The 27,258-nt window shown below is 46.6% G+C and overlaps 1 protein-coding gene across 2 annotated transcripts in view; it reads left to right on the plus strand.

Annotated features, from left to right (window-relative positions):
• Window positions 1-2,411: 2,411 nt before the first annotated feature.
• ADARB2 (adenosine deaminase RNA specific B2 (inactive)) overlaps window positions 2,412-27,258 on the plus strand; it is a 337,693-nt gene continuing 312,846 nt past the window's right edge. The window contains exon 1 of one of the 2 annotated variants that reach the window (XM_049101369.1): window positions 2,412-3,026. In XM_049101369.1, coding sequence (XP_048957326.1) covers window positions 2,927-3,026 — 100 coding nt within the window. In that variant the 5' untranslated portion in view covers window positions 2,412-2,926. The remainder of the gene's footprint in view (window positions 3,027-27,258) is intronic. The other variant, XM_025445278.3, reaches the window with a different exon arrangement.

Genomic DNA, 27,258 nt, shown 5'->3' on the forward strand with positions numbered 1-27,258 from the left:
CCCGGCCTGCAGCCCCGTCTGCCCTGGGAGCCTCCTGCCTGGGTCTTCGTTCTGTGGAAGGGCAGGGAGCGGCTCAGACGGGCAAAGCCATGCATCAGTGACGGCTCCTGATGGGCATAGGGTGACGTTGGCTCCTGCTCCTCTTCCAACTTCTGCTTGTCCCTTTAGGCTGTCAAAGCCTCCTGGGAAACAGACAAAAGGCAGAGCAAAGGATGGCAGGTTGTGGACATCGCTCACTTGACGCCACCCTTGAGTTAAAAATATTAGTAATCACGAACCTTTTCGAAGCCCGCCCTCCTACGAGGGACAGACTTTTTTTTTCTTTTCTGGGGCTCATGCGCTGTGCATTATTGTGTGCAAAATAAATACGGAAAGTAGGACATTTCTAGGCTAAAGCCGTGTTTGCGGAAACTACACCAAAATAAATAAGGAAATAAACGGGAACCTCAGGAAAGGCCAAGATTGGCCAAGATTTTTTATCTTGACCAACGTTTAAATCTGGATCCACACGAAGGGTTAAAATCCAAGTTTTTGTTTTGATTTTGGTTCTGTGCCCCACACCCCCCACATACACCCCCGAAGTCGGAAGCAACACAAGCTAGCACAAGCAGCTGTATTCTCTGCTTTTCGAACCCACGCTTCAAAACAGTAGGAGTCAATGCACCCGCGTGTCTCGGGCGCAGCATCTATGCCTCCTACAAGGCTGGGGATGTGAACCAGGCCGGCACTGGGTGCAAGCAGCCTTGAGGGTGACTGTGCATCTGTTTGCAGGGCTCCCCTAAAGTGCCCTCCCTGGGTTTCTGGGCTCGGGAACCAGTTCTAAGTGGGGCAACCTCGTGTGAGCGTGGAGGAGGTGCAGGGAGCCAGGAGCCCGAGCGTCCCACCCCTGTGTCTCCGCGTGCGGTGCCTGCTCTCAACTATCTCTTGTGCCACAGACAGTAGGTGGGCGCGTCATGCCCTCGTCCAGCATCTGAGACCAGTTGCGGGCGGCTTTCCTTAGCTGCGCTGCTGGAGGAAGGCAGCACGTGCGTCTCCATAGCAGCCTGAAATGGGCCAGACGGGGAAGGCGCCTTCTCTCTGAGGCCCACCTGTGACACGCGCTCAGTCTCCCCAACGCATTTCCCGGATTCACGCACCGAACAATGACACGTACCGAGTAATTAACGTGCGGGTGAAGCCACGCGGCGGATGCCGCTGTGACGCCCCTTTCACAGGTGGGGAAACTGAGGCACTGTGTACTCACCCAAAGTCAGAGCAGGGGACCAAAGACTTGAAATCGCACGTCCTGTTCTCTCTCTCACCAGTGAAAAATGAGTTCTGACCCCTCAGCTCAGCACGTAACACACGTGAACCTCCTGATTATTTCCCACATTCCCTAAGGGGTTATTTTTTTCTTATAGAAGAAAATCATCAAGACATTTCTAGGTCCGTCAAGAGCTTGGAAACAGTAGGGATAAGGTAGTTAATAGCATACAGATACTTGTGTGCTATCTCCACATCAACATACGACAATAACGCTGGCTAACGACTCCGCGGGTGGATTTTTTTTTTCCCAAATCATTACTATTACAATTAATAGCTTATTGGACCTGAAGGCAAAAAGGCAGTAATGATGCCTCGATTATTTTTCTTCTTATAGCTCGTGTTAGATTTTTAGTGTTCCATAAGTACAGTCTTGAAACAATAGGATAGCCCTGAAAAAAATATTGTTGAAAACTATTTCAATTTGCAATCCACCTCCTGGTTAAATATGACTTTTCTTTCATCTGAATGTTTTATTTGGCGTTAAACCCATCAGATGAAAGCCCTTTCTCTGTGCATTTCATTGTTACCTCCATAAAGCAACCCATTAAAATCCCTCTCCTTAAAAACCAGACTCCGATCCCAACACCTCTGTCTTTATGCAATTTCTGCCTTTTGCAAAGGGAACAGCCAAGGGGTAGGAAGGGGAAAGCAAAACAAAACAAACAAGCAAACAGACAAACGTGCCTTCTCTGGAAAAAAAAAAAAAAAGAAAAAAGAAAAGAAAAGAAAAAAAAACCCGAATACCCCTAAGAGGCTGTCTTCCGGGGGAATTGCAAATCTTAGTCCCCTCCTCCGGGGGAGGTGAGGTCTCCAGCATTTCTTGGAGAGATATTTCCCCCCTGGCACAAGGAGCATTATAATGAATTAACTAGTTAAAAACTGTTGGGCTGGAGAGAGAGCCGCTGCATCTTGCCGGGTGTGCGGGGTCGGGCGCTGTCCTGCGGTCTGAGGCCGGGAGCCTGCAGCCCCGGGGCTGAGCCCTCCTGCAAGCGGCCCCCTCGGGCTGCTCCCCGATGAGCTGGCTCTGCGTGTTGTTCCCTCCCTCCCGAGCAGTCTCCTTCCCTTTCAACCGGGTCCTGGGCAGCTCCATCCGTCCAAATGGGAGCTGAGTTTGCAAGCTGACAGAGGATGCAAAGGGCTGGTGGTGCTGATGTCAGAGCCAGAAGACAGTTGTGATTGGACCTAATTAGACTTTGCAGCAGCAAATAGACAAGCTCCCTGCGTGATTGGCTTCAAAGTGGCTGGTGCCAAACAACTAGCAGAGGTGCCAAAGTAGAAGCCCTGCGTCTGGAGCCCAGATCAAGAGAGGCCGCCCGGAAGAGGAGGAGAGCCGGGGAGGGAGCGCCCACGGCGCCCGGCGCACCTTTCCTTCCCAGCGCGTCCTGTTGTCCTGCCGCGGAGCGCGGAGCTGCTGGCCAGCGGTGGGCTCTCAGCCCAGCCCCAGCCGGTGACAGAGAACAATTAGGGGGAAGGAGGCGGGAGCGAGCGAGGAGGGCTCCGTCCTAAAAAGTGAGCCCCGCCGCCTGGTTTGCAGAAGCGGGGAGCGGCGGCGGTGCAGGAGCAGGAAAGGTGAGCTGCTGGGAGGCAGGATCCCCTCCCGCGCCCGTGCGGAGCCCCAGCCATGGCATCCGTCCTGGGGACCAGCAGAGGGTCCGGAGGGCTGAGCGGCCAACTCAGATGCAAGTCTAAGAGGCGGCGGCGGCGGCGGTCGAAGAGGAAAGGTAAGGACCTGGCTTTCTGTGCTGCCTCCACTAACTGCACTCTTCTCCGCCTTGCTCGGGTCGTGCCCCCCCTTCAGCAGCTTCGGTGCGGGTGCTGGGGGGTGTCCGTTCGAAGCAGAGCGCGCTGGAGTCCCGATCCCTTTGTAAAGGGCCGGGGGCTTCTGCGAGCTCAGAGGGGACGGCGCGCAGCGGACAGACAGCCGCGGGCTCAGCCCAGCCGGGCTGCGAGCGGCCGGGTTAGCAGGGCAGGGACCAAGGATGGGGCAGCCGTGCCCTGGAGTGCAGCACGGTCCCCTCCCTGGTCCCCTCCCTGGCTCGCGCTCCGCAGTCCAGCTCTGCCTCTGACCCTCTCCGAGGCGACATTAGCACGCGGTGCCAAAGGAAACACTCACTTAAGCCAGCAGCCCCAGAAACAGGGACAGGACCCGGTGCCAGCGCCTCCATCCAAATTGTCTCGGAGGAAGGAGTGGGCACAGCCCCGGCCGTCACGTTTCCAAACTGGCCCACAGTTCCTACTTAGTCTGGTTGGTACCCGTTGTTCCATAAACACCAGGACCCGCGGGAAGCACGGGCTGGTCCCGGGGGGGGGGGGGGGGAGAGGATGAGCAGAAATTAAAATCTGGAAAGAGACATAGGGACCGCGGCTCGTTGGCGGCAAAGCCCTGCAAAGCAGAAAGGGAGGAAAAGCAGCCGGGTGACAGGTTGCCGCTGACTCCCTGTCGCGTCCGTGCCCGTCCCCGATATTCCGGGGACCGCTGCCCCAAACTTAGTGCGTTCCATCAGCAGCCCGGGGCTTCCCGCGGGGAGCCCAGGGGAAATGCCCTGAAATGCCATCGGAGCCTGCACGCAGTCCACGGGGCGAGCTCCGAGCTGCCGGCGCCGCTCGCTTTCTTTCCCGGAGAGGAACTTGTTATCAGCAGCTTCCCGTGATGAGTCCACCGGAGAAAGTTCGGCTCTTATTATTATTTGAGATGTGCTGATTAATAAAACAATAATAATAATAATAACAGAGTGAATACAGAGCCTTGCAGAACAGTGGGGCAGACACCAGACAGGACCCAATCTCTCAGATTTTCCAGTTTTCTGCGGCAGGGCGCATTGTCGGCTACGGTGGCGGTGGCTCGCCCTGCCTGGAGATCACTGTATTTGCAGGGCCTGCCCTAAGTTTCTGACACATGGCTCTCCCCGCTGCTCTCAGACACCCCCGGCTCCTTCCAGTAACAGAAATGAGCGAGGCGGTTTGGAGAGGCGTGGGCCGACGTCCAAGGTCCCCGCTGACGGCTTTGTGTCAGGACCGCAGGGAGCAGGGGTGGCCGACACCGTGCCCCCCAGAGGGCTCCCAACCGGGGGGACCCGGAGATTCTGGTGTAACTCAGAGCTGCTGCTCAGTCTGTTACCTGAAAAACCTCATCCTGACACGGATCTGTGGGTGCCTTCCAAAACAATGCCAGCTGAAAGTGGCAATAAAGGGGGGGGGGAGGCACAGAATTTAATTAATAATGAATATAACTTTTAAAAGAAGAGAAAAGGAAACACTGCCTTGTAAATCGTAAGTGGTCGTGTTTCCCAAGACCTCCCTTTAGTCTATTTTGAATATTTAGTAATATTTTCCCTTTATGTTGAATATTGAGTAATATTTTCCCTTTAGTCTATTTTGAATATTAAAATGTTGGACTATGGACTCCTGTTTCACCATAAAACAGCGTTCCACAGAAATAAAATGCAAGCTGACGGACGCTGGTGCCTTTCTCCAAATTCATTTTTCTTACCTTTAAATGTCAGTCGTGCTGGCTTAGAAAACATCCAATTTTGGAAAAAAAAAAATAAGGAATCTGAACGAAGACTTCCTTTGCTATAAACTTACTGACAACAAATCAGAGTGAAATTTCTAGATGAGATGTTTGTATGCCTTGGTTATTTGGAATAGACCAAGTCCCCTCATTTCCACACCCCAAAACTGAGGAGGGGAAGGGCTCGCGGGCACGCGTGTGCTAATTCCAATGCCTCAGAGATGCACGGGTGGGGGTGAAGCCTCCTGCGCACCTGCTACCTGGGTCGGAGAGTCAAGTCGAACTGCTAAATACTTCTTAGGGAAAAGTTAGTAATATAAATGTGAGTGAGCCGATGAAAAGAAAGCATAGCGACCGTGGGGCACGTCAGACCGTGATTTGCACTTGCTGGGAATAGGTCAGTGGATGTGCAATTCCTAATTATTACAGATCCTTGTTTTTCTCTTGTACCAAGAAAAATGGTGGATTTAAATCATGCTCTAACGGTCATGGGTCTCGACAACAGCCATGGGATGGGATGGCTTCGGCTCTGAAGCCCAACCAGTTATGAAAACTCTATTTGTCACGATTTAGAATCCACGTGTGTATGGATGGTTGTTAAGGAATTTGGAGAAGGCTCCGTGGGCACTAACGGGGACTCTTCTCATACGGGAATAAGTAAATTAGGATAAATGTTGCCCCAATCTGCCAGCGGAACGCATTTTTCCACCTATTCTAATCAACGAGGGTGATTTTTTTGGCTCCACCATAACTTTTAGCTCCCGGGCTGTGCAAAGCTGTCCATATTCTGTGTGCAAACTCCAAACACGGCTTTGATATGATCTTGTTGTTTTGTTTTGTTTCACTTATTATTGTCAACATACTCTATGGGTTTTGAAATAAAAAAAAAACTGTAGCTACAGTTTAAGTGTGGGATTGATCCAGGGCTCTCATTGCTCTTAGGTGTGATCCAGGGCCTCAGAAATAAAATATTTTCCTGTGCTCAGTATTTTATAGTCCCGATAGCACACGGGGGAGAGGATATATCTTTAAGAATCCAGAAAAAATGTGAAAACTGAAAAAACTTAGTCCCAAGTATTAACTTGGGGGGACCTGCATTTGTTCCCCAGATAAACTTTAAAGGAGATGCTCAGAGGAAAAACCCACGCACCCACCCATGTGTTCCCACTCTCTCATCAGGACCCAGGATGATGCATTTCTGCACTTCCTCTCTCCGTTACTTTTCAGTCGGGACTTTATCTTAAAATTATTTACGAATGATTTACATTTTCTATACCAGGGAAACAGTGTCAAAATTTGAGTTTCGAGTAGGAGAAAAATAGGCAGCTAAGAAAAAAAAGGGAAAAAAAAAAGACAACAGCAGTGTAAAGGACGAGGAAGCCGTGTAATTTCTCCACATGTGACGATACAGGATGCTCACACGCCGGGTCACACGTGGGAGACGTATCAGCTCCGTGTCAGGAGATACCGGCAGCGCTTAGTAGTTTGTAGAGTCTGTTTATCTGCTAAGTACCCACGGAGCTCGCTGCTTGGGGGGTTCCGGGAGGCAGCCCTTTATCCGGTGGCTCCGCGTGGAATCCTACGAGGTGATTGTGAACGACCAAGTGTGCGTTAGGTGCTTAGGGCGGCGTCTCTTGTGCGAGACAGGAACTTGGATGCGTGAATATTGTCAAGGATCTGTCTTGTGGCCCAAAATAATGAAGGTTAAAGGTTTAAGGTTATTTGGGATTTAGTGCCCACTCGGCCAGGTGGAATAAGAGGCAGGGACTGATGGAAACGGTAGGATCTATGAAGATAGATCACTTCAGATTCGATCAGGTAATCTGTCCACCATCGGCTGCATTCCGCGCAACGTGTCCAAGGGATTTCACAGGCGCATTTTTAATCATTGAAGTAGTAGCTGCGTTCTGTTGTGTTTGCGTGCAGTTCTCTCTTCCGTGGGTGTGCTTGTCCTACAGGAAGCTCTGCACCAGCATGAAATGCATTTTGTAAATAAAATATCTTGAGTGTTGGACTGTGAGCTCCTACAACGTATCAAAGTGACTCAAGTTTGTGGAAATTTTTTTAAAAGCTTGTTTTTTTTTGTTTGTTTGTTTGTTTGTTTGTTTTTTGTTTTGTTTTTTTTTTTTTTTGATGCAAACCTATTTGGAGATGGATCAGGACGCTGGTTCCCAGAGGTAGACAGGAGGACAGGGTTCTGAGCCGGGGCCACAGTCACCAGACACAGAAGGGGAAGGAACTTGAGAAAACTCTGTGAAATGCTCTATAAACAATCATTTGTTAAATCGGCAAATTGGATTCGGTCATCAGCACATGACCTTTCTTTTTCTTTTTCTTTTTTTCTTTTTTTTTTTTTTTAAGGCATTCTGCAGCAAGATAAGCTAACAGTTGAGATCTAGCTATTGTTGCAAGGTGATGGGTTATCGAGAGTTTCAGGAGATCAGAGGTGAATTTTGGAAACGGCCACACAGGGTGTTGCTCTGTAGAGGTCAGGCGAGGGATCCCGGCCGGAGCAGGAGCGCGGGCTGCTCGCCGCGTGTTGTGAAATGCGGATAAAAAGTTGGCAAAAGGAGCAGAGTAAGTGCAGCAGATGGACGACAGACGCAGGCTTGTGGAGAAACGGGATTCCATGAAAAATTAATGAAATAGAAAGAGTGTGTCAAGGATGAGGTGGGCAGGCTGTGGGGCTCTTCCTCCCCGGCGGGCGCCCAGGTGCCGGGAGCGAGCCTCACCCCGGCCGTGGGGACGCGGCGCAGTGCCACCGCCACGCGTTCCCGTGAGCCCGCCCGCCCGCTGCTGACAGCTCCCGAGGAACGACTGGATGTCGTGATAAAACTAAATTGATTAAACCGTTCGCCATCATCTAATTGTGTCGGGCTTCCTGCCCCCCTCCCCTTTCTCTCTTTAAAATTTGTGTTAGTACCTCTGGTTTCTGGTGACCCGTGTCACAAGCAGTAATTTGAGATTGCTTCGAGGGCATTAGATATGATGAGTGAACTTGAATTTAGAATGAAAATGTGACATTCGTGTATCCGTATCTAAATAGGGGTGATCCAGCGATTGCCGAAGCGCTGTCCCAGAAGAGCATTATGTAAGGAAATACAGAATGAGGAAATTGTATTTTTCTTGTTGGAGGCATGGAAAGATAACTCAGGCTCCGAAAGCATTCGGTGTCCAATTTAAAAACCACATATGTGCTTGTGGTTGTGCCTGTGTGCGCCTGCATGCACAGTGCAGACAGTTGAAACCTTTGAGCATTCTCTATGTCTGCCTGCCTCTTTTTCCAAAATGCTGGAGAATGAATGTTGGTGTTTTCGTGACATGAGCAATTCTAAGCAATTCGTAAGAACAAAAATAATTATACTACTCTGCTCTTCGTCATTTAAATATGTTGTTTCTAAATAGATGCTGCATTGACTAATTGGGCTCTTAATTACCAGCAAAGAAGATTTCTAAAAGGATAGATTTCCACGTAGTAAAAGCAAGATTTTAGAAGCACTTCTTAGAGCCATTTCTAAACTTTAAAAAAAAAAAAAAGGCGAAGGCCAAGCGAAATATGAAAAGCACGATGTCCTTCACAAAATATTTCAACTATTGAGTGATAGCGCTAACCATGCAGCTCTGAATTACGCGGAAAAACAGCCCAGCAGTGCCCCGTCTGAATTCACATTGTTAAGTATCTGTAAATAGAGTGAACCTGAATTAACCCCATCTCTTCAATTAAAATGTTTTTCCTCCCACTGAAATACAGAAGTATATGCCGTTAAATCGTCCGCTAGGCAAAGAGAATTGTTTCCTCCTAGCCGTTAATATACTGCGATTCACTTAAGAACGCACCACTATCCAATAAAGGGACGTTACTTTCAGAAAGAGGAGAGCATTTGTTCAATTCCTGACCACGTGTAAATCTGATACGCTCCGTGAGGCTTTAGGAAACGGGAAGGAAGGCACGTCTAGAAATTTGTGAGAGACTCCTGCCCCTGCATGGGCCTAACACATGCTCCCTCCGTCATTAAACTCACATTGATCTGTTTATTTTATTTCTAAAGAGAGGGGTGCAGAGGCCATTGCGCCTGGTTTTTGACCGGCTCCGTCTCGGGAAGGCCCTGGCGCACGCAGCTCTTACAGCCCCCGTCCCCACTGCACAGTGAGGAGTGGGTGAGCTTCCCAGGAACCACATCAAACTATCACAACCTACAAATGGATAGATTTGCTCCTTAAGAGATCTATAATTTTCCCAAAAGTAAGCCTGATCCCTTGCAAAGACAGAAGGTGTTGTTTTTGTTTTTGTTTTCTGAAGAGTGATAAATTTTTTGGGGGGGAAAAAAACCTTAATCTGAATGTCTGGGTCTTCTCCATACCCTGTGGGCATTTACTCATCTTTTATTCTACTTACAGATATTGCATATGAAGGGCAGCAAAAAAACAAGTTGATTTCATTATTTTATTGATGAGAAATGAATACAATTAGTATCTGGTTTCTGTAAGAGAGCGGCTAGTGAACGTCCTCTTTGCATTACGCGCACACACACACACACACACAGAATTACTATTACCTGTTTCAAATCATAAAAATCATCAATAGTTAACGTTACCTTTTAAATCTCACAAAATAGCCAACAGGTAACATCAATTTTATATTTATGCTGAGGAGGGGACTTTAAGATTAAGAAATAGTGTCCAGAAAAAAAAAAAAAAGAAAAAAAAAAGAAATAGTATCCGGGAAAGGGGCCATTTAGATAAAGAAAAGTAGCGTTTATGTTTAGGATGGAAGGGACCTATGACATAAACTCTCAGTTGGCTCCCAGATTCTAAGATGGTCTCTCTTGACTCTCTAAGAGGTGAGGCGGTGAACGCTCCTCCTGTGCTGTGTCCACTTGAAATGCAGGAGCGAAGGTGGCTCGGCCAAGCATCCAGTGCAAGGACGGCCCGAGTGGCCGCGTGTGCAGCCGCTAATCCCGCTCCAACGTGACGATTCCCAGGAGCTGGCCTCCAGCCGAAAGGCACAGCTCTGTCTCCACTCCCAGGAGGATCAAAATCTCTGAGGGATTAGGGAGCGAAGTCCAGCAGTGTAGACAAAAGGTGGACAGGACAGTTATTATTTCTAGGGTAAGCACCTGCTCACTTAGCCGGAGTCTGCTTGCATTCGTCCCACTGAGCGTGTTTGTCACAGCGCCCACGGAGAACTTATTTATGAAAGAGATTGAGGTTTCTATCTGGTGCTGTTGCTTCACCATTTGGTCAAAAAAAAAAATGAAACAGAGATTACTCAGAATTTATTAGTAAACACTTTTTTCTGGAGTCTCTACTATGCAGAAGTGAATCTTACACCTGAGTGATGATAGCCCCATACTTCTAGGTGATTTGCACATAATAGGAAGTGTTCTTTTAAATACCTTGACCAGGATGTGCTTAGGAGAATTTTATAGATTTAATTAATCTTTGCTGCTCCATTTGTTTCGGATGAAACCCCTGACTCTTGTTTCCCACAGCCGAGAGATAGAAGACGGCCTCGTCGTTTTGCAGTGTCTGACACCGTGTCTCAAATACGTCTTTCTAGATGTGGCCTTAAAACAGGGTGGAGGGGACCCGGCTCTCTGAAACCGGACCTGTGACTCGTTGAAAATGCAAACCCGAGCGAAGCCCCCTTTTAAGCTTAAAAACAATAAAAAGTGGGGGAGCTACTGTTCCTGAGAGGTAGGACCCGGGAATCATAATAAACCAGCTCAGAGCATATGCCTGGGACCCCAGCAATTGATTAAAAAACAGATTTTATCAGTCTGAGTCCGTCGGAAGTACCCAGATTCCCTCTCGTTAAAATTAATGCAGTATTTCCTAAAAGTTTAATTGCTTTTGGAAAAGTGCAATTTAATAAACATGACAGAAACGTCAGCAAAATAGATTCTGACCTCCTCTGCACCCCAAGTCTGGCTGGGTTCACTCAACCCTGGCGGTAACAGATGCTCCACTTGCGTTAGGCTCGGGGCTGTGAAAGCATCGTGTCCTTAAAGGAAACTCGCTCTCTCTCTGTCTCTCTCTCTCTCACCCGGACCGTGTGGGGCCCGAGAGCCGAGGCAGCAAACGTGCAGGAGCTCAGGAGGTCTGACATGTCTGATGTGCATCCTTCAAACAAAAGAAGACTTCTCTAAATTTGGGTGTGCAGAGAAAGAATATTTAAAAAAAAAAAAAAACCCTTCTACTGTTCCTTGGGTGGATAAAAACACAGAGGGCCAAATTCGACCACTGACATAAAGGTACATTTACGTGTGCCTCAGCCTCCCTACTAACACTGGAGGCGAAAGTTTTTAAGGGACAACCCAGATTCCAGCAGAATCACAACAGGAAGTGACTTTTTCACTCCAAACATATGGTTCAAGGATATGTTTTGTTTTGTTTTTTTATTCAAATGACTCGATGCTGCTCATTTTCCTCCTAAAGAAAAAAATAAATTTGGACTAGAAATCATTGCTATACTCCCAAGGAAAAATCCTAGGATAATCAGCAGCTTGTAAAAAAAAACCCAAGGCAGCAGAGTGGGGGTCCCCTTGCTTTGCCGGCCCATGAAAGACACAGTACTGGGGGCAGACACGGCGCCCTGGGCAGGTGGCCTTGCCGTGTGCTAAACGTGTGCTCGGTCCTCACATCCATGCTCCGTCAGCATCTGCAGACGGGCGTCTGTTGGGTTCTGATTGAAACTCAGGGAAATGTTCACTTACCAAGCATTTAGGATGATCCTTATTTTAGATCTAACAAATTTGAGGGTTCATATAATTTTATGTAATCACCTGAATTTTTTCGTCCAATTTGTAAGGGAAGTTAAATTATGATTTGGGCTTTTGTGTGTAGATAATGGATAGAACTCAAGTCATTTAAAAAATTGCACTTGTGTGTTTTTGGTAGATTCCTCATACATGGAAGCCATATGTAGAGATGGCTGAGACTGGATTTAAAACACAGCTGACCCTCGAACAATGCGGGTTTGAACCCCAAGGGCCCACCCATGCACAGGTTTTTTTCCCATAAATACAGGGCTGTCCTGTAAGTTTATTTTCTCTTCCTTATGATTTTCCTAACGACGTTTTCTTTTGTTTAGCTTGCTTTATTGCGCAAATATAGTATTCAATACATACAACGTACACGCTGCGTTACGTTATCAATAAGGCTTCCTGTCAACAGCAGGCCTTAGTAGTTAGATTGGGGGGGGGGGCTCAGACGTCATACGCGGATTTTCAGCCACACAGGGGTTGGCGCCTGTACCCCGATGTTACTCACGGGTCCACTACACACATAAGCATTTGTCAAAACGAGGGATAGATATCGAAATATTAAAAGATTATCTGACTCTGAAACAGCAAATATAATATATACGCACATTTTTTAGACGGGCATTTATAAAATCGTGTACAGAAAACAAAAATCCTGAGTAAACTTCTGAGAGCACAGACTCCTTGAGAGAGAGCGTAAAAAAATGCCGTTGGTTGACGACCATGCTTTCTGGTCCTGAGGTCAACACTCGTTTATTGTAAAGTTCCAAAATATTGTCTCACATCACAAAACAAGAGGGAAACATAAACCACGTGGTTGCACGAGATCTCAATGACCAGAGAATGACAGAGACAGGAAGACGGAGGGACAATAACCTCTTTCCCTTCCTTCCTCTGCTCCCATCAGAGCGCACCTTCCTACATTTTCTCTTCTGTACCTTCTGAAACAGAAAGGGCCCTTCACATAAAAGTGCTCTGCTTGCAGGTTTGCCCTCAACATTTTATGTCTATTTAGACAACGGCTGTATCTGATGGAAGGACCATGTCTTCATTATGGGCAAAGAGCTACGAACTAAAAACACACACCAAAAAATCAGTTGGCATGGTCCTCGTCTCTGGGATTATGTTGTATTTGGGGATACACACATACCAACATGAAATAAAAAATACAGAATAAAAATAGAATAAAAGCACAGAATAAAAATACACCATCGAGACCCTAACGCACTATTAGGTTCTATGGGAAATTTTTTTTCAATGCAAAATATTATTGTATTCTTTACAAAATTGTTGGATTCCTATTATATTTCTTGTATTACATCAAGTGAAACTCCTGTGTGAAAAGTAACTCATTAAAATATAAACCCCTCCAGGTTTGAAGGGTTTTATTTCCCCACAATGTCAAAACGTAATAGCTACTCAATTAAAACCCACTGAGAAAATGGATTTTTGTTTTTGAAATAAGAATTGCTTAGAGAAATAATCAAGACAGGATAGTAGGAAGGAACATTTTCTAAGGGGATTGTATACAGACCGTATGAGCTGTACCAGTTTACATAAAGGAACAAACCATGGGCGACAGCAGGTGGGGTAATGCTCCAAAGCCATCCCCGGGAGGATGACGTGGAATTACCTGCTGGTGTGAGTGGCAGGCATCGTTCTGTGTGTGTAGTGACTTTGGGCCTCGATGAGCTGTGTTCCCATAAATCAGGACAGTGGCTATCTCATTGTACACCATCAATAAACGGTTGCCGTAGAATCAATTATTAGATTTAGATTGCAACTTTGTAAAGGCTGCTGTCTGGCTTACTTTGAAGTTGTTGCTATGTAAATCTGAATTTATTCGCGCAGCAAACATTTATGGGACACCTTTATATGTCGGCCACCATGGTAAATGGCAGGGATTAAGCGGTAACAAAAGCTGTGAAGATGTCCTAAAAGAGTCAGGAAGCACATCTCACTTGGCTCTGGCGTCTTTGTAGTCCACGCGGAAGAAATAGCTTACAAAACCCCCTTCCAGAGAGCTCGGGAGGCACATCTGTATCGTTTGTCAACCCAGCTACACCGATGATTGGTGTGCTTGTGGGTTATTTGTGTGGATGGGGTGACATGAAACCCTGAGGCCCATACAAACTCCAAAGATGCTTCTCGGGGAGCAGGCTCCTGGAGTGGGGTGTCCCGTGGCCCTGACTCTTCAGCAGCCTCTCTCCTGTGCCTCTAGCTTGCACACCAGGCCACACCTCCTGCCTCGAGGGTGCATGTCTGTCCCTGACTCTCCCAAACCTGTAACTGGTGCCAAGCTCCTCCTATAGAGGTGCAGGCACTGCTCAAGAACTCAGCCACCATCTTGCTACTTGGCTCACAAAAGTCCAGCTCTGTCCTCCTTGCTAAGGGCACACATTGTGTGTGTCTGTGTAATGCAAAAGTCCAGCACCAAGGCTAAGAAACAAAGCAAACATGGCATCTAACTCATGATGCAGCTTGGCTCTCTTTGTGACAAGGATGGCAGGTCTTTGCCTGGAGGTCTTGCAAAGTAGGACAGTAGATCTCATCCGAATAGTCCTAGAAGCTGTTCCCACTGCCGTGTCCACTCAATACTGTGGACACAGACCATGTCCTGAAGAAGAGAGGGCCCCTGAATCTGTCCCCCGCTCGCCTCTGTGCAGATGGCTTGATTCTTGGTCTTTCTTGACTCTCACCCTATTAGAGACCTCTGGAGTTATCTCTGTCCCTCTGTCTCTGTTCCTGTCTCAACCTTGTTCACGAAGCAGGATGTGTGCGGAACCCATGCCCACTGCTGGAGCCCTGGAAGAGAAAAGTCATCCGTGCGTCCTACTTACTTGTCTGCTGACGTCGGCGGCAGTGATGCTGGCTGCAGTCATTAGGTCTAGATGTTTATCTATCATGAGACTTAGGAACATTTCCAAACTCAAACATCAGGGCAACAATAAGAGTGGGAATTGATAAAATTGAAGCCAGCAGAAAGCTGACATTAGCATCCACGCTTCTCCACCAGGAAACTGTCTGATCCTTAATCCAGGTGGTTAAGGAAATCCGTAAGTCCAGCTGCCCTTGACTCCTTTGTACTTTTCTTCTTTGAGTGTTTAGGCCGAGCTGATCTGTTTCCCTAAATAGCCTCGACTCGTTTCTTTCCACTCTAAAATGTTACTGCTTATATTGAGGTTCTTATCACTAGTATCAAAATCCTCTCCATCCGAAAATATTTAAGTTTCACACAGGAATGCAGAGACATCACCAACACTTACATGCATGTGTGTGTACGTATATATGTACTCACACAGTGTCATATTTAGGTGACCTATAAATAAAGTTCTAAGATAAAATTTAGAATAGGAAGAGCTGTGGATCCTGAGGGTTTCAGTGGGGTGAAGCGTCTGCCTTCAGCTCAGGTCATGATCTCAGGGTCCTGGGACCAAGGCCCGAGTTGGGCTCCCTGCTCAGCAGGGAGTCTGCTCCTCCTTGTTCTCTCTGCCCCTCTTCCTGCTTGTGCTTTCTCCCTTTCTCAAATAAATAAATAAAATAAATAAAATCTTTTTTTTAAAGAAACTTTAGAATAGGAAGGGTACTCATTAGTCAAAATAACTATACAAAAACATGTAGATCCCAGCGTATGAGTGCGCTAGAGCTGCTGTAATGAAGCACCACGGATGGAGCAGCTTCAACAAAGTTCACTGCCTCACGTCCTGGAGGCTGGAGCCCGCGGTCTGGGCGGGCGGGGCAGGTGTCCCCGAGGCCTCCGCCCTGGGTGTGCGGACTGCCGTCCCCTCCCCGTGTCCCCACAGCGGTCATCCCTCTGCACATGTCTGTGTCCTCATCTCCTCTTCCTATGAGGACCCCAGTCAACCTGGATCAGGGTCCATCCTAGTGACCACAGTCTTACCTTAGTCACCTCTCTAAAGACCCCGTCCCCAGATGCAGGCTCATTCTGAGATCCTCGGGGTTAGGAGTCTATCACATGGATTTCAGGCACATAATCCAGCCCATAACAGACAGAAAAGCACAATTCTATTCACTTTCAGAGATATTTTCTGAAAACTAAGGGTTCTATGGGTTTTCAGAGCCCCCTCTCCAGAAACACCACGTCTGCCTCTGTGCGGGCCAGAGAATCCATGGGTTCCGTGTCATGACCGTCATATCTCCAGCATGTGAACCATGATATCTCCAGTGGATGATCTACACTCGTATAGTTGGGCTAAAAGAGATTTGATTAAATAGCATCCAGACTGTTTTTCTCCAGGATTTGCCATGAGTGTTGTCAGCTGACGTAGGGAAACAAAGCTCAGTGAATTTGACCTTATCCTGCCTTGTTTCCTCGTCTCCTCCCCTCTGATAGTGAACTAGCATGATTGTAAGGGGAGTGAATGGGGGAGGATCATTTTCAGCCCCGACTGACCACTCTTCTTCCAAGTGGAGTAGGATCCGCGCTGTACCTTTCTTACCAGGATCCTAGGATACCATCGACTCAACATCAGCTTCGTGTTGGATGAGGGAAGTGGGACCCAAAAAGATAAGCAGCTACTTCGGGAAGCTAAGGAGTGAGAGCCTGGAGCTTGGGTCCTCAGTCAGCTGCTCTTGGGCAAGAGGCACCATCACCGTGGGTGGAACGGAAAGCCCACGGAAGCGCTGTGGTGGCAGCGCGGGGCCCTAGGTCTGGGGGATTCCACGCACCGGCAGGGGTGGGCCGCGCACCGAGCCCGCGTTCCCTGAGCCACCAGGGGTCCTCCTGGGGAAACTCTCAGAAGCAGCGTGGCCGGTGCCCGTAATAGCCGCAACACAGAGCTGGGTGCAAGGGCTCCAAGGAGGTCTCCCACGTGCCATGTTCACGGTGAAACCAGCTCATAACATCTTAATGACTGTGTGGATGTGGATGAGTTTGTATATATGTAAATACACACATATGCAAATATTTGTGTCTGCATATCTTCCACTGTGCGTTCATTTGCTTAAGTGGTATCAGTAACACAATTTTCTGATTTGAAGATTAAAGAGACCGTAGAGATCATTGAACAAACTCAGGCATCAGCATTTTCAGTTTTCAGACGCCTGTGTAGCACGTATATTGAATTCCAAAATAAACGTATTCCAAAATAAGGACAGCGCGCATATTAAATTCCCAAATAAAAAAAAATAAATAAATTCCCAAATAAATTGTCGCATAAGGCAAAAATTTTTTAAGGAATACCACAAATTAAGATTAGAGATGAGGACGTTTTAAAATTCTCTCAAAAGACAAATGGGAAAAAAACGAAGCCGGCATGCTGTACATACACTGCACCGTATGCAGATGAAGCACCTTGTCTGTGGTGACTTTCAGATTAGTTAACGCTTCACAATGAAAATAATACATACTGTTCATTCAGTGAAATGCCGGAACTAAATTTGGATATTATAGAATGAATTCATCAGATTTATTTGCACTTTTTTGGGTTATTCTGCATCTGGATTTAAAACGAAAACACCCTGCGTTACTTTGTGTGTGTGTTTCTGTGTGTTTGTGTACAGGATGCGTTTTATCCACTCTCATGCGTAAAGGATAAGTTCGCCGTTCCAATTTCCTAGATTAAGCTGGCTCAGACTCTGTGCTGGAGAAACAAAGTTAAAATCACATCGAAGCCACAGGTAAACATATAGGCTGTGTTTTAAATTCACTGAGTAAATGGATGAAATCTGGACTCCAGAAACAAATCTGGACTCCAAAACAAAACTCCAGAGGACGGAATAGTTAAGAGGACATCTGAACTCACCCTGGGAGCACCGATTCTGGAAATGCCAACTGGAACACAAAACGGTGAAAGCACACACCCTCGTAAGGAAGCACCGTGCGCTCCCACAACATATCAAAGGGGCGGTAACGCGGACGACGAGATACACACACACACCTCGTCCGCGGACAAGCTCGGAAATCACTCCTGCCCTCTGTTCAGAATCTTATAAAATCATTCCACCTCGACACACACAGGCGGGATCTCTGTTGTTTTTCCAGTTCCTCTGTAGACAACTCACTCATTCTTGGTGACATTTTATCTATGAATCTTGATCCCTTTTCCCCAGAAATGAGAATGGGAAGTCCCCTCCGGCCTGAACTTAGAGAGCGAGCGGAGATTTGGGGCGGCTCCCCCGCCAGTTACATGGACTGAGGGAGGCTCTGCATCAGGGATCGTAGTGTGAACTCGCATGATTGAAGGGGAGTCAATGGGGGAGGATCATTTTCACCCCCGGACTGACCACTCTTCTTCCAAGTGGAGTAGGATCCGCGCTGTACCTTTCTTACCAGGATCCTAGGATACCATCGACTCAACATCGGCTTCGTGTTGGATGAGGGAAGTGGGACCCAAAGAGATAAGCGGCTACTTCAGGAAGCTACGGGGTGAGAGAGCAGGGAAGAGGGGAGAGCTGAGAAATGATAAAGGGCAGATTGCATCGCGGCAGAAGGGGCTTGAGCCTGGGACGTGGAGCCCAGTCCACCAAGGGTGCAGCCTCTCAACAGCCGTATGCATGGGACTCAGGCGACACGTGGCGGGCAGTATATCTGGCTTCACTGGGCTTTTGTGAACGTCCCGCTGGCGTAATACATATCCATAAATTCCTTTATTTGTAAACCTGTCTTCCAACTCCCCGTTGATTTACAACAAAAATTGCGCCTAATCTGAGAGACTTAAAATGTGTGTGCAAGGCCTCTGCCCTTCGTGTTACGAGTATGAAAACAGCAAAGCCCAGTCGCGGAATCTAACTGCTGATGTTTCCAGATGAAAACAATACATGGGCAAATTTAGAAAATACTCTGATGATAACCTTGTAGTTTTTAAGTTAGTTTTTAATACCTGTTCTTTCTGAATTCTTTTAGATCCACATTAACATTTATTTGGCCCTAAAACAGAGTAAACGTTTACCTCTTGTAATATTTTGGTCCATTTCCTTCTTCTTTGTAGCTTTGTTGTTTATTTGTTTGTTTCTAAGTGGTTTTAATTTTTTTTTAAGTGGCTTTAATTCTTTACACAAGTTGGATAATAATGAATCAGTTACTGTCCTGGTCCGGCTTCTGCTGAGAGTCCCCCAAGCTGACGAAGGGAAAACTCTGGAATTTGAGATGTAGGTCTGTTCATCAATCCCTTGCTACCTTCATTGGGGCGAGCACTGCCTTGGCTCTCCGCTGTGATCATTGCAGGTCTTGTAGAGTTTCAGAGCGGAACAGTATTTGTGGGATCATTTTCATTAAAGGAATGAGAACATCGAACGGATAATGTCTAATGTGGACCCACCTAAGGAAAAGTTACAGATGCCATAAGCCTGATAACCTTCCAGATAGATGCATCCACACCAGGCACATGCAAGTAAAAAAAAAATCAGTAACAAAACAATAAATACAACTGTTCATCTACTTGTCTTTTATACTCTTTCCTCTTCTTCTTCACTGTTAGATTAGTTGGTGTCCCAAAATTTCCTGCAAGTGGACTATCAAGCCTCCACCAATGATTTCCCGACAAGGGTAGTCACGGGGCACACAGAGCGGGTCCGCCAGAGTAGGGCCAGAGTCCATCTGCAGTGGGGGACTACTTAGAAATGATGTTTGTAAGCTCCCCGATTTAGACGGTCAAACTCACCGGCCCCGGAATTTATGAAACAGCACTAAATATTATTATAATTCTGCTAATTACCCAAAGACCCCCCACACACAAGACATTCTTTTCTCCTTCCCTTTTTTTGTTACACCTCCCCGAGCTGCATTACTTACCCATCTGTGACTTTGGTGTTCCTGCTTTATATCTGCCTAAGACAGCATTTAATTTTTTTATGGTTTTCACAAAATCAACTCAAAGCCATCCTTGGTGCGCGTGTATATTGAAACAGACCAGAACCTTTTCTAGAGTCTCAGAACAGGGATGAAAGCAGAGAGCCAGTGCAGTGGATGGAGGACCACCAGTGGGGGAGTGGAGGACACGACCTGGGACAGGACCGAGACACCCATGGTCGGGCGGGGCCGCCGCAGGGTGTCACTGCCCCCCAGGCCCCAGCGCTGCCCCTTGTCACACCCATGGTGGCCAGACATCAACCGCCATCACATGTACCTGCTGATGTCTCTGCTCCAAATCGCTGAGAAATCCCGATTTGTGCCCGCAAATGAGAAGAGTTCAGAAAACTTGAAAAATTAAAACTGACGCAAAACTTGTGACCTAGTCAAGCAGATACAGGAAGTGTGGCTTTGTGCACCTGTGCGGGGAGGCCCATTTGCGGTCCTGCCAGGGGACGGGCGGGTCAGGAATGCATGACCTGAAAGTGTGAGGACACACACTCAGTGGGATCTCGAGAGCGCTGCCTGGTGGGAACCCAAAAGGCGCAAGTACACCTCCGGGTCCTCCAAGGCAGATGTGAACTTGAGGGCTATTTTCCAAACTTTTAAAGGAACTAATATTTTATTATAATACTCTCTTCAGCAGATCCTTGTCATCCATGGGAGATATATATATATTCAGAGATTTGTGAATCGTAAATTTGGCAATATTTTATAGCACGTCATTTCTCCCATGGAATGGAGTAAAGTAAAATTTCCAAATGGGGAGATTCATGCAACGTTCAAGATGCATGGTTTAGTTTGGTTTGGCCTTTTTTTTTTTTTTTTTTTTTTTTTAAGCTTGGGATATTTTGATTTTTATAAATTTATTTTTTTTAATTTTTATTTATTTATGATAGTCACACAGGGAGAGAGAGAGAGAGGCAGAGACACAGGCAGAAGGAGAAGCAGGCTCCATGCACCAGGAGCCCAATGTGGGATTTGATCTCAGGTCTCCAGGATCACGCCCTGGGCCAAAGGCAGGCGCCAAACCACTGTACCACCCAGGGATCCCTGATTTTTATAAATTTAACAAACTGTTTTACTGAAAGACTTCTCAGAGCTAGTGCTTGTTGATAAGATCTAAGGCGAGAAGAAGCAGGCAGTGTGATTTATTTTTAAAAATTTTGGTGTAATATTTTAAACTTAACTTTTGTGGGCCATACGTGAAAGCCTCACTTAACATTAACATTCTGTGGGATAAAGTTTAGGAAATGTCCAAATAATTGAGCACTGCTGACCTTTCCCATAGGCTCCTTCACAATGGAATCTGCTGTATTAGGATTTTTAATTTCCCTACACCTATTTTCTTCCTCAGAACCATAATTTTTTTAGACCCATTAATACCTTCTTTATTACTGTCACCAGCTATATTAGAGGACTATCTACGAGATTTCAGGTGACTTTCTATCATCTGTTCAGAATCCGAGCCACCTTTATGGGGAAGCCATGTACCCCACGGCGGCACTTCCACGTACACTAGCACATGACACAGCACACAAACGATGGATCTGCAGGGGCTTCCGCAAAGCAAAACCCACGACTAAAGTTCATCCTTGTCCAGCAAGGTGTCCAGAGCTCTGTCCGTCATCTGGAGGAGAGGGGAGGCCAGTGGTGATGGAGGCATCCAGCCCCACTGTCCCACCACCCAGCTCTGGAGACTTCCGGAGCATCTCCTCCCTTCCCTCCACTTCCCCAGCCTCTGTCACTCTATGAGTCCCCTCCCTATTCCCAGTAAATGCTCTTTTAGCTTAAAACTGGCTTGTTTAGTTTCAACTGCTTATAAATAAGAATATCATATTACTTTCTTTTCAGAGTCCTTTTAAAATAATAGAGCAAAGCACAAATGAGACACACAGTGTCGGGAAGTGGGTGGTGAGTCATTGGTGGGGTCACCCTCCCGTGCAGTGATTTGACTCCCGTTCAGCATCTCTTGGGAGGCTATTCAGTTTCAATACCACAATACCTGCACATCTCTACATTTCCTAGATCTTTGGGGTCAATTGTCAGCCACAGTTTTAAAAGAATTATGTTATTACATTTAATATGAAATAAACCCTGAAAGTTTCCCAATCAGCTAATCAACATCTATTATTCAAATAGAAAAGAAAATGCACTTAGTGGTCTTTGTTTCTTCCTTAAACCCCACTTACTTTCAGAAAGAAGGTTATATGATCATCCTATCCTCCCACAGTGAGACTCTGTGAATAAAAATACACGACCAGATTGAATGGAAGAGTTTGGGAGGATAATCTGACTACCGAGCGTTAGAGGAAGTGCTGGTCTTCCTGGTGGCCAAGGCAAAAGGGGAAACAGAAAGAGGGGTGTTATGGACTTCTTGTTTTCTAGTCAAAGCAGTCAACCAGGGTGTGAAGAAAAAAAAAATAGGTTATTTGACTCTGGAACATAAGAGAGCATATGTAACTAATTGGATATGATGGTTATAAAAGGACTTCATTAAGGTTTCACCGAAGCATCTGATTCTCCATCAGCTGGTCCTGACGGACTGTCCACACACAGCCAGATCTAAAATGTGCTCCCGATGGCTGGAGGAGCTCACGGTCTTCGTGGGGTCACTCCATACAGTCCAGGCTGGCACAGGCCATGTCAGGGCCATACAGGTGGGTGTGAAGCGCCCTATGAATCCAATACATTAATATGCCAACCCAAGTTGATTAAATGCAAAATGTAAGAAGTGGGTTAGGATTCACATCTAGTCTTTACCACGTAAAGGCTGAATTTTGAGGATACCATTTTTACATTCTGAATGCACGCCCAGTACGCCAGCGCTGATCAGCAAAGTAAAGGCTCCAGGCACGTTAGACATGCTCGTTAGGTGAATTATTTTAGCTTTAGTTTTTAGTAAACGAAACAAAGATTAGAATTTAGCCTTAAAAATACCATGCCTCAATTTTGCTTGCTCCTCCTGCCGGCTTCTGGATGGAGAGGCTCACCCCTCAGCTGACCAAAGTGCCTGACAGCCCAGCGTAGACACATCCGATGTTGGATGACCTCCCTGCCCCCCAGATAACCATCGACCTGGAGCACTGACCTCTAATGCTTCCAAATCCTGGCCTCCAATTTTATATAGAAGCTGTTCAAATTTTCTTTCTTTCTTTTTTTTTTTTAAACTGCCATTACAGCTCAGATAAAACCTTTCTTCTCCTAAGTTTTTTACGCACACACTGTCCTACCTATTCTCGCCAAATGTTTTTTAAGCAGTGGAATGCTTGGTAACTGAAATCACATGGAGTCTCCTCATGCAAAAGAAAGAAGTAAGCTTTGAAAACCGTTAGAACTGCAGGGAAAGGTTTTATAAGCCCTGGTGGACGGAGCACTGGGCCCTGATCGGGCTGTGCTGTAGTTACCACCCCGCGGTAGGGACTGTCCTGCGCACACTGCCGTCACTTTCCCTGTTTCCCGTGGAAGCAGTAGAGCCCTTACGCGGATGGCCACCTCGAAGGTGGCAGAGCGTGATGTCAGCTCTTCATGTCCCCCCGAGACCTGGGACACGGGCTTCACGATCCACGGGAGGTGCTCTGTAGTGCCCGTGGATGGAATTCTGCTCCCGCCGTCATCGAGCAATCTTCTGTACCTAAGGCGGCGAGGTGGACTTACAGTCTCGTCATAGGGCACCTTGCCTGAAACGCTCAATTCCCATCTCCTTTTGGCCAAAGCAAAGAGGATGTGGGGCCTTGAAAAAGCTCCTTAACCCCCTGAGAGGGGGGAAACCTGAGAACAACCCCGTAGCACAGTCCCGCCAGGGTACTTCACACGCCCAGACTATGCATTTCTGTGTGCGTGCTTGTCATGTCCGAGCATCCCCTTCCCTCACCAGGCTCCACACCCCGCTACCCGCTCATCCGGTTGTGAAATCCCAAGGTTGATATGACTTGACGTAATTTTCTTTCTTGAGTCCCCCCGTGGCCGGGACAGTTCCACACATAAGGCGAGAGCTGGCCAGGGACACGGTTTTACTGGGTGCTCTGTGCCCTTCAGCTTAAAGCATTTCTGAAACGGGTCAGCCCCATTCCCCTGGTGACCCGTCACCTGCCAGCCTCTCCGGGTTGTCTTCCTCCCAGGTGTTCCGGGGCTTCCGTCTGACTTCTCATGGCCCAGGCTCTGACTCCACCTGTCTCCTTCCAACGAGACTTTTCTCTTCAACTGGTCACTCTTACAACCTGATGTCACCTAGCTGACGTTGGCAACCATTCAATACACCTTCACAAGGAAGAATGAGTGACCAAAAAACACGTTGTTGTAACTAAGGAGCTTGCTTGCTAATAGGAAGAGAAGAGCGTTTTTACCCAATGCAATCACGACACTGTGGTTTCAGTCATCCACAGCGAGACTGGGAGAGATCTTTCTGGAGAATGGTGAAGGAAGCCTTCCCAGTGCCCTCAGTTCATGCTCCACAGGCACAGCTCTCCGCACAGAAACCACACGAGGTGCTCCCACACCGACTTCCTCATACAGAGCATACGCAAAGAAAAAGAAAAGAAAGGAATGAATAATGTAATACACCTGGTAATTTCTTACTTTTGTAGGAAACAGAGCTCATCAGAAGTATGTAATGTTTGCCTACATACGAGCTGTGTGAGCTCTTTCCGAAAATACTAATTTTTTACAAGATGAAAAACTATTATATTTCTGTTTGGAAAATAACCAGTGAGTATAGAGCACCTGTTGTGAACGTCCATTGTGTTGTCAGCAGCTGGACAGAGATTCAGTCATAAATTAGAAAATAGTCCCTGTCACTTAGGCTTCCGTCCTGGAGGGACTTGGAGGCATGAATTTGGAACACCCGTTTCAGATACAGCTTAGAACATTATTGCTTTGTGAATTGTCTTAATGGATCTGAGGCATACATAATTTGGAAATTAATTTTTTTAATAGGGTGGATTTTGAACAGCACAAATAATGGGCAGTTTGAATGTCCTGGAAATAAAAATTAAGCATTGGTCTAACTTTGGGTGGATAAAACACATAGAGAATGTAATTAAGCTTTACCTTTCTTATTGGGAAGCTTTTGGAGGCGTGGAAGCACAATTCAGAGTCGTACTGAATTCTAGGCAGCTATAAGAAGTCTACCACCATCTGGAATAACCTAGAAATGTCAGAGCCAACACTCTTCCTATTCCATTTAAGGAAGAAGTTACACGTGTAAATCTACAATAAAACAGACAAAGAGGAAACACTTTATCAGTCATCTTCATGAAAAGAGATAGCACTCATCCCTTCCAAGGGCCCAGCCAGGCTGCAGCCCCATTCACCAGAATCCATAATGCAAGACAAGACTGAGTTCCTGAGATGTTAAGTAGCTTGCCTGAGATCACACAGCTGGTAGATTAGCTCTGAACATCTCTAAATTTCTTATCGTCGTCACCTCTCTCCTCTGTCAAGCGTAGGAAACCCTCAGGGAGGAGTCCCCCATGAGAACTCCTCTGTCAAAGGGCAGGAAATGAAACCTGGGCCCAGAATCAAGTGTTCATGGACGTGCCCGAGGCTCCCCACTGGCACCGCGGTGCCAGGGATATCTAATAGCCATCTTTGCTTCTCACGTTGAAGGTGCCAGTGCCAACTCCCCTTGGAAAGAATGGCCAGATCCAGGCCAGCCGTAGCAGCACGAGAGCTGGCTGATGTCCCGGAGTTCCTCAGGGTTGGGTTAAGATGCCCCGAGCCTGTTTCAGGGGCCAGGTGAGCACTGGGCCAGGCCTCAGGTGACCCACTGTCACTCCACCAGTGGCTGAATGCTCCCTGAGACTTTTTGAGAACTGACTTCCAAACACTGACATACACTGCGTAGAACACAATACCTTTCCACACTCGGCCCCTTGGTTTGGCTGTATTTGCTCTGCAGCCTCCCTGGGAAGTCCTTGTAAACATTTCAGGCGTGTGTGGAAAGCCCTGCTCTTCCCCATGCTGGTCTGAACAGGTTGGGAAATGGTATATGGAGCAAAGTCCAAGTCCCATTATGGCTTTTATGGCCAATAAAAACAAGGTTGAAGGCGAGAGCGTGGAGTGAACTGTGAAGTGGGTGATGAGATCCCGAGGATAGGTAACCCCATGTCTTCCTTGGGCTCCTGCCCACGGAGGAGTGACAGAGGACACCATCAGGCCTCCCGAATTTCCCAGGTAAGCAAGCGTGTCCACTTCCTCATGGGGGGGAGCAAACCAAGGGACGAAGGCGCCCCTCCAACACCCACATGAATGTTGAGTGTACCAAATATCTCATGCTGATTGATCCAGTTTCTCCTCTATTGGGCTCGTGCCAATGACAGATACAATGTTTATGTGACCAACATCAAATCCAGAAATTCATACCTCGTTTCTCTTCCAAATAGTAACTTTTTAGGAGAAAGGGTGATAATCATCCAAGACTCATAAAGCCCAGAGTGTTTAATTCAGTGCCACACAACACTCCCGAGGACTCAGATACTCAGGATTTATTATTAAGATTCAGAGATGATGACGGAAAAATAGAGATATATTAGAAATTAAATGTACTCTTCTGGTCTGAGTATGAAGGACAATAAATATTGTTGTCATGGGACAAATTAATAAGTAATATAAATCACTGATGACGAGGACATTGACTGTCCTAGAAGATCTCCAGTCTTGCTTCCCTTTCTGATGGACTATAAACCTTCACAGACTCGGGGTGTGGAGGTTCAGGACGTGCTGTCCTCCACCAAGCACCTCAGAGGGAAGGCGATTAACACATGGAGGGGACAGTCTCTCAGGAGAGCTGCACGTAAAATGACCGGGGAAGGGAAAGGCAGCTACTTCTCAAATTAGCATAATTAGTAATTATCTCTTAATAGCCCCACTTGGCTTTGGAGACTTGGCACTTGAAATTCTGCTTAAAGTTCAGTGAGGAAAAACAAATTTCACGCTGAAATGTCTCAATAACACAGCCGAGCTGCTGAGGTAATGGTCTGGGTGAGGCGAGGGGAAGGAGGTGAGCATATGGACACCTCCGGCTCTCCCCTATAAGAACTAGGTAGGCAATCGCACGTATTTTGACAGAAAGCACCAAAGAGCATGTAGCACCACTTGAAACTCCCCCTGGTCTTTCTGTCTTTGAAAATACTTTCAGAATTTTCCCTCCCTGGGGAGCCCGTGTCACCAGCTAGGTATTGAGAGTCATTCCATCTAATAAAAACATAATATAGCTTCCCTGAGTTCAAAATAATAAAAAAAAAGATGAAAAATAAAAATAAACTACAATAAGAGAAAGAAAAACAGCATCAATGTCATAATCAGCCTCTAACAAATCCTAGAAGGACCTTCCTAAGTTGCTTACAGAATTTAAATCCAAATAAGATTCATAAGCAGCAAAGGGCTAATGGCAAGGAAACCGGTGGATGATTTTCATTTTTTATTAAGATATGGTTGGCAGGACACGAAGAAGACATATTTACATTTTTACGTAGCTCAATGACATCCTTCTTTAGCCTGGACAAGGTACACTTTGCCACTTGTCAAAGCAATCTTTTGTTATTAATCAGCTGCACTTGATTTGTGTATTGTAGCAATTTGAGGGAAGTCTAAACTATCACCTTACAATATTGATCGATAAACCACTGGACGATGGGTTCAAAGAGGAAGGTAAGCAAGTCTCCAGTCTGCAGACATTTATTTAGCTATTTAGCACAGGAGCAAAAAAAAAAAAAAGATGCCCACGGGGTTGGTCATTCTTACTTTAAGAGTGCAATAGTGTCAAGAGGTTGAGAGTGAACACATTCATGGGGATCTGACACTACTCATCCTCCTTCCTCCATGTTTAAAATATTCTGCTTGGGCCCTCCTCCTTCCTCCTTCCCTAA

This window comes from Canis lupus, chromosome 2, assembly GCF_003254725.2.
Source record: "Canis lupus dingo isolate Sandy chromosome 2, ASM325472v2, whole genome shotgun sequence".
NCBI lineage: Eukaryota > Metazoa > Chordata > Mammalia > Carnivora > Canidae > Canis > Canis lupus.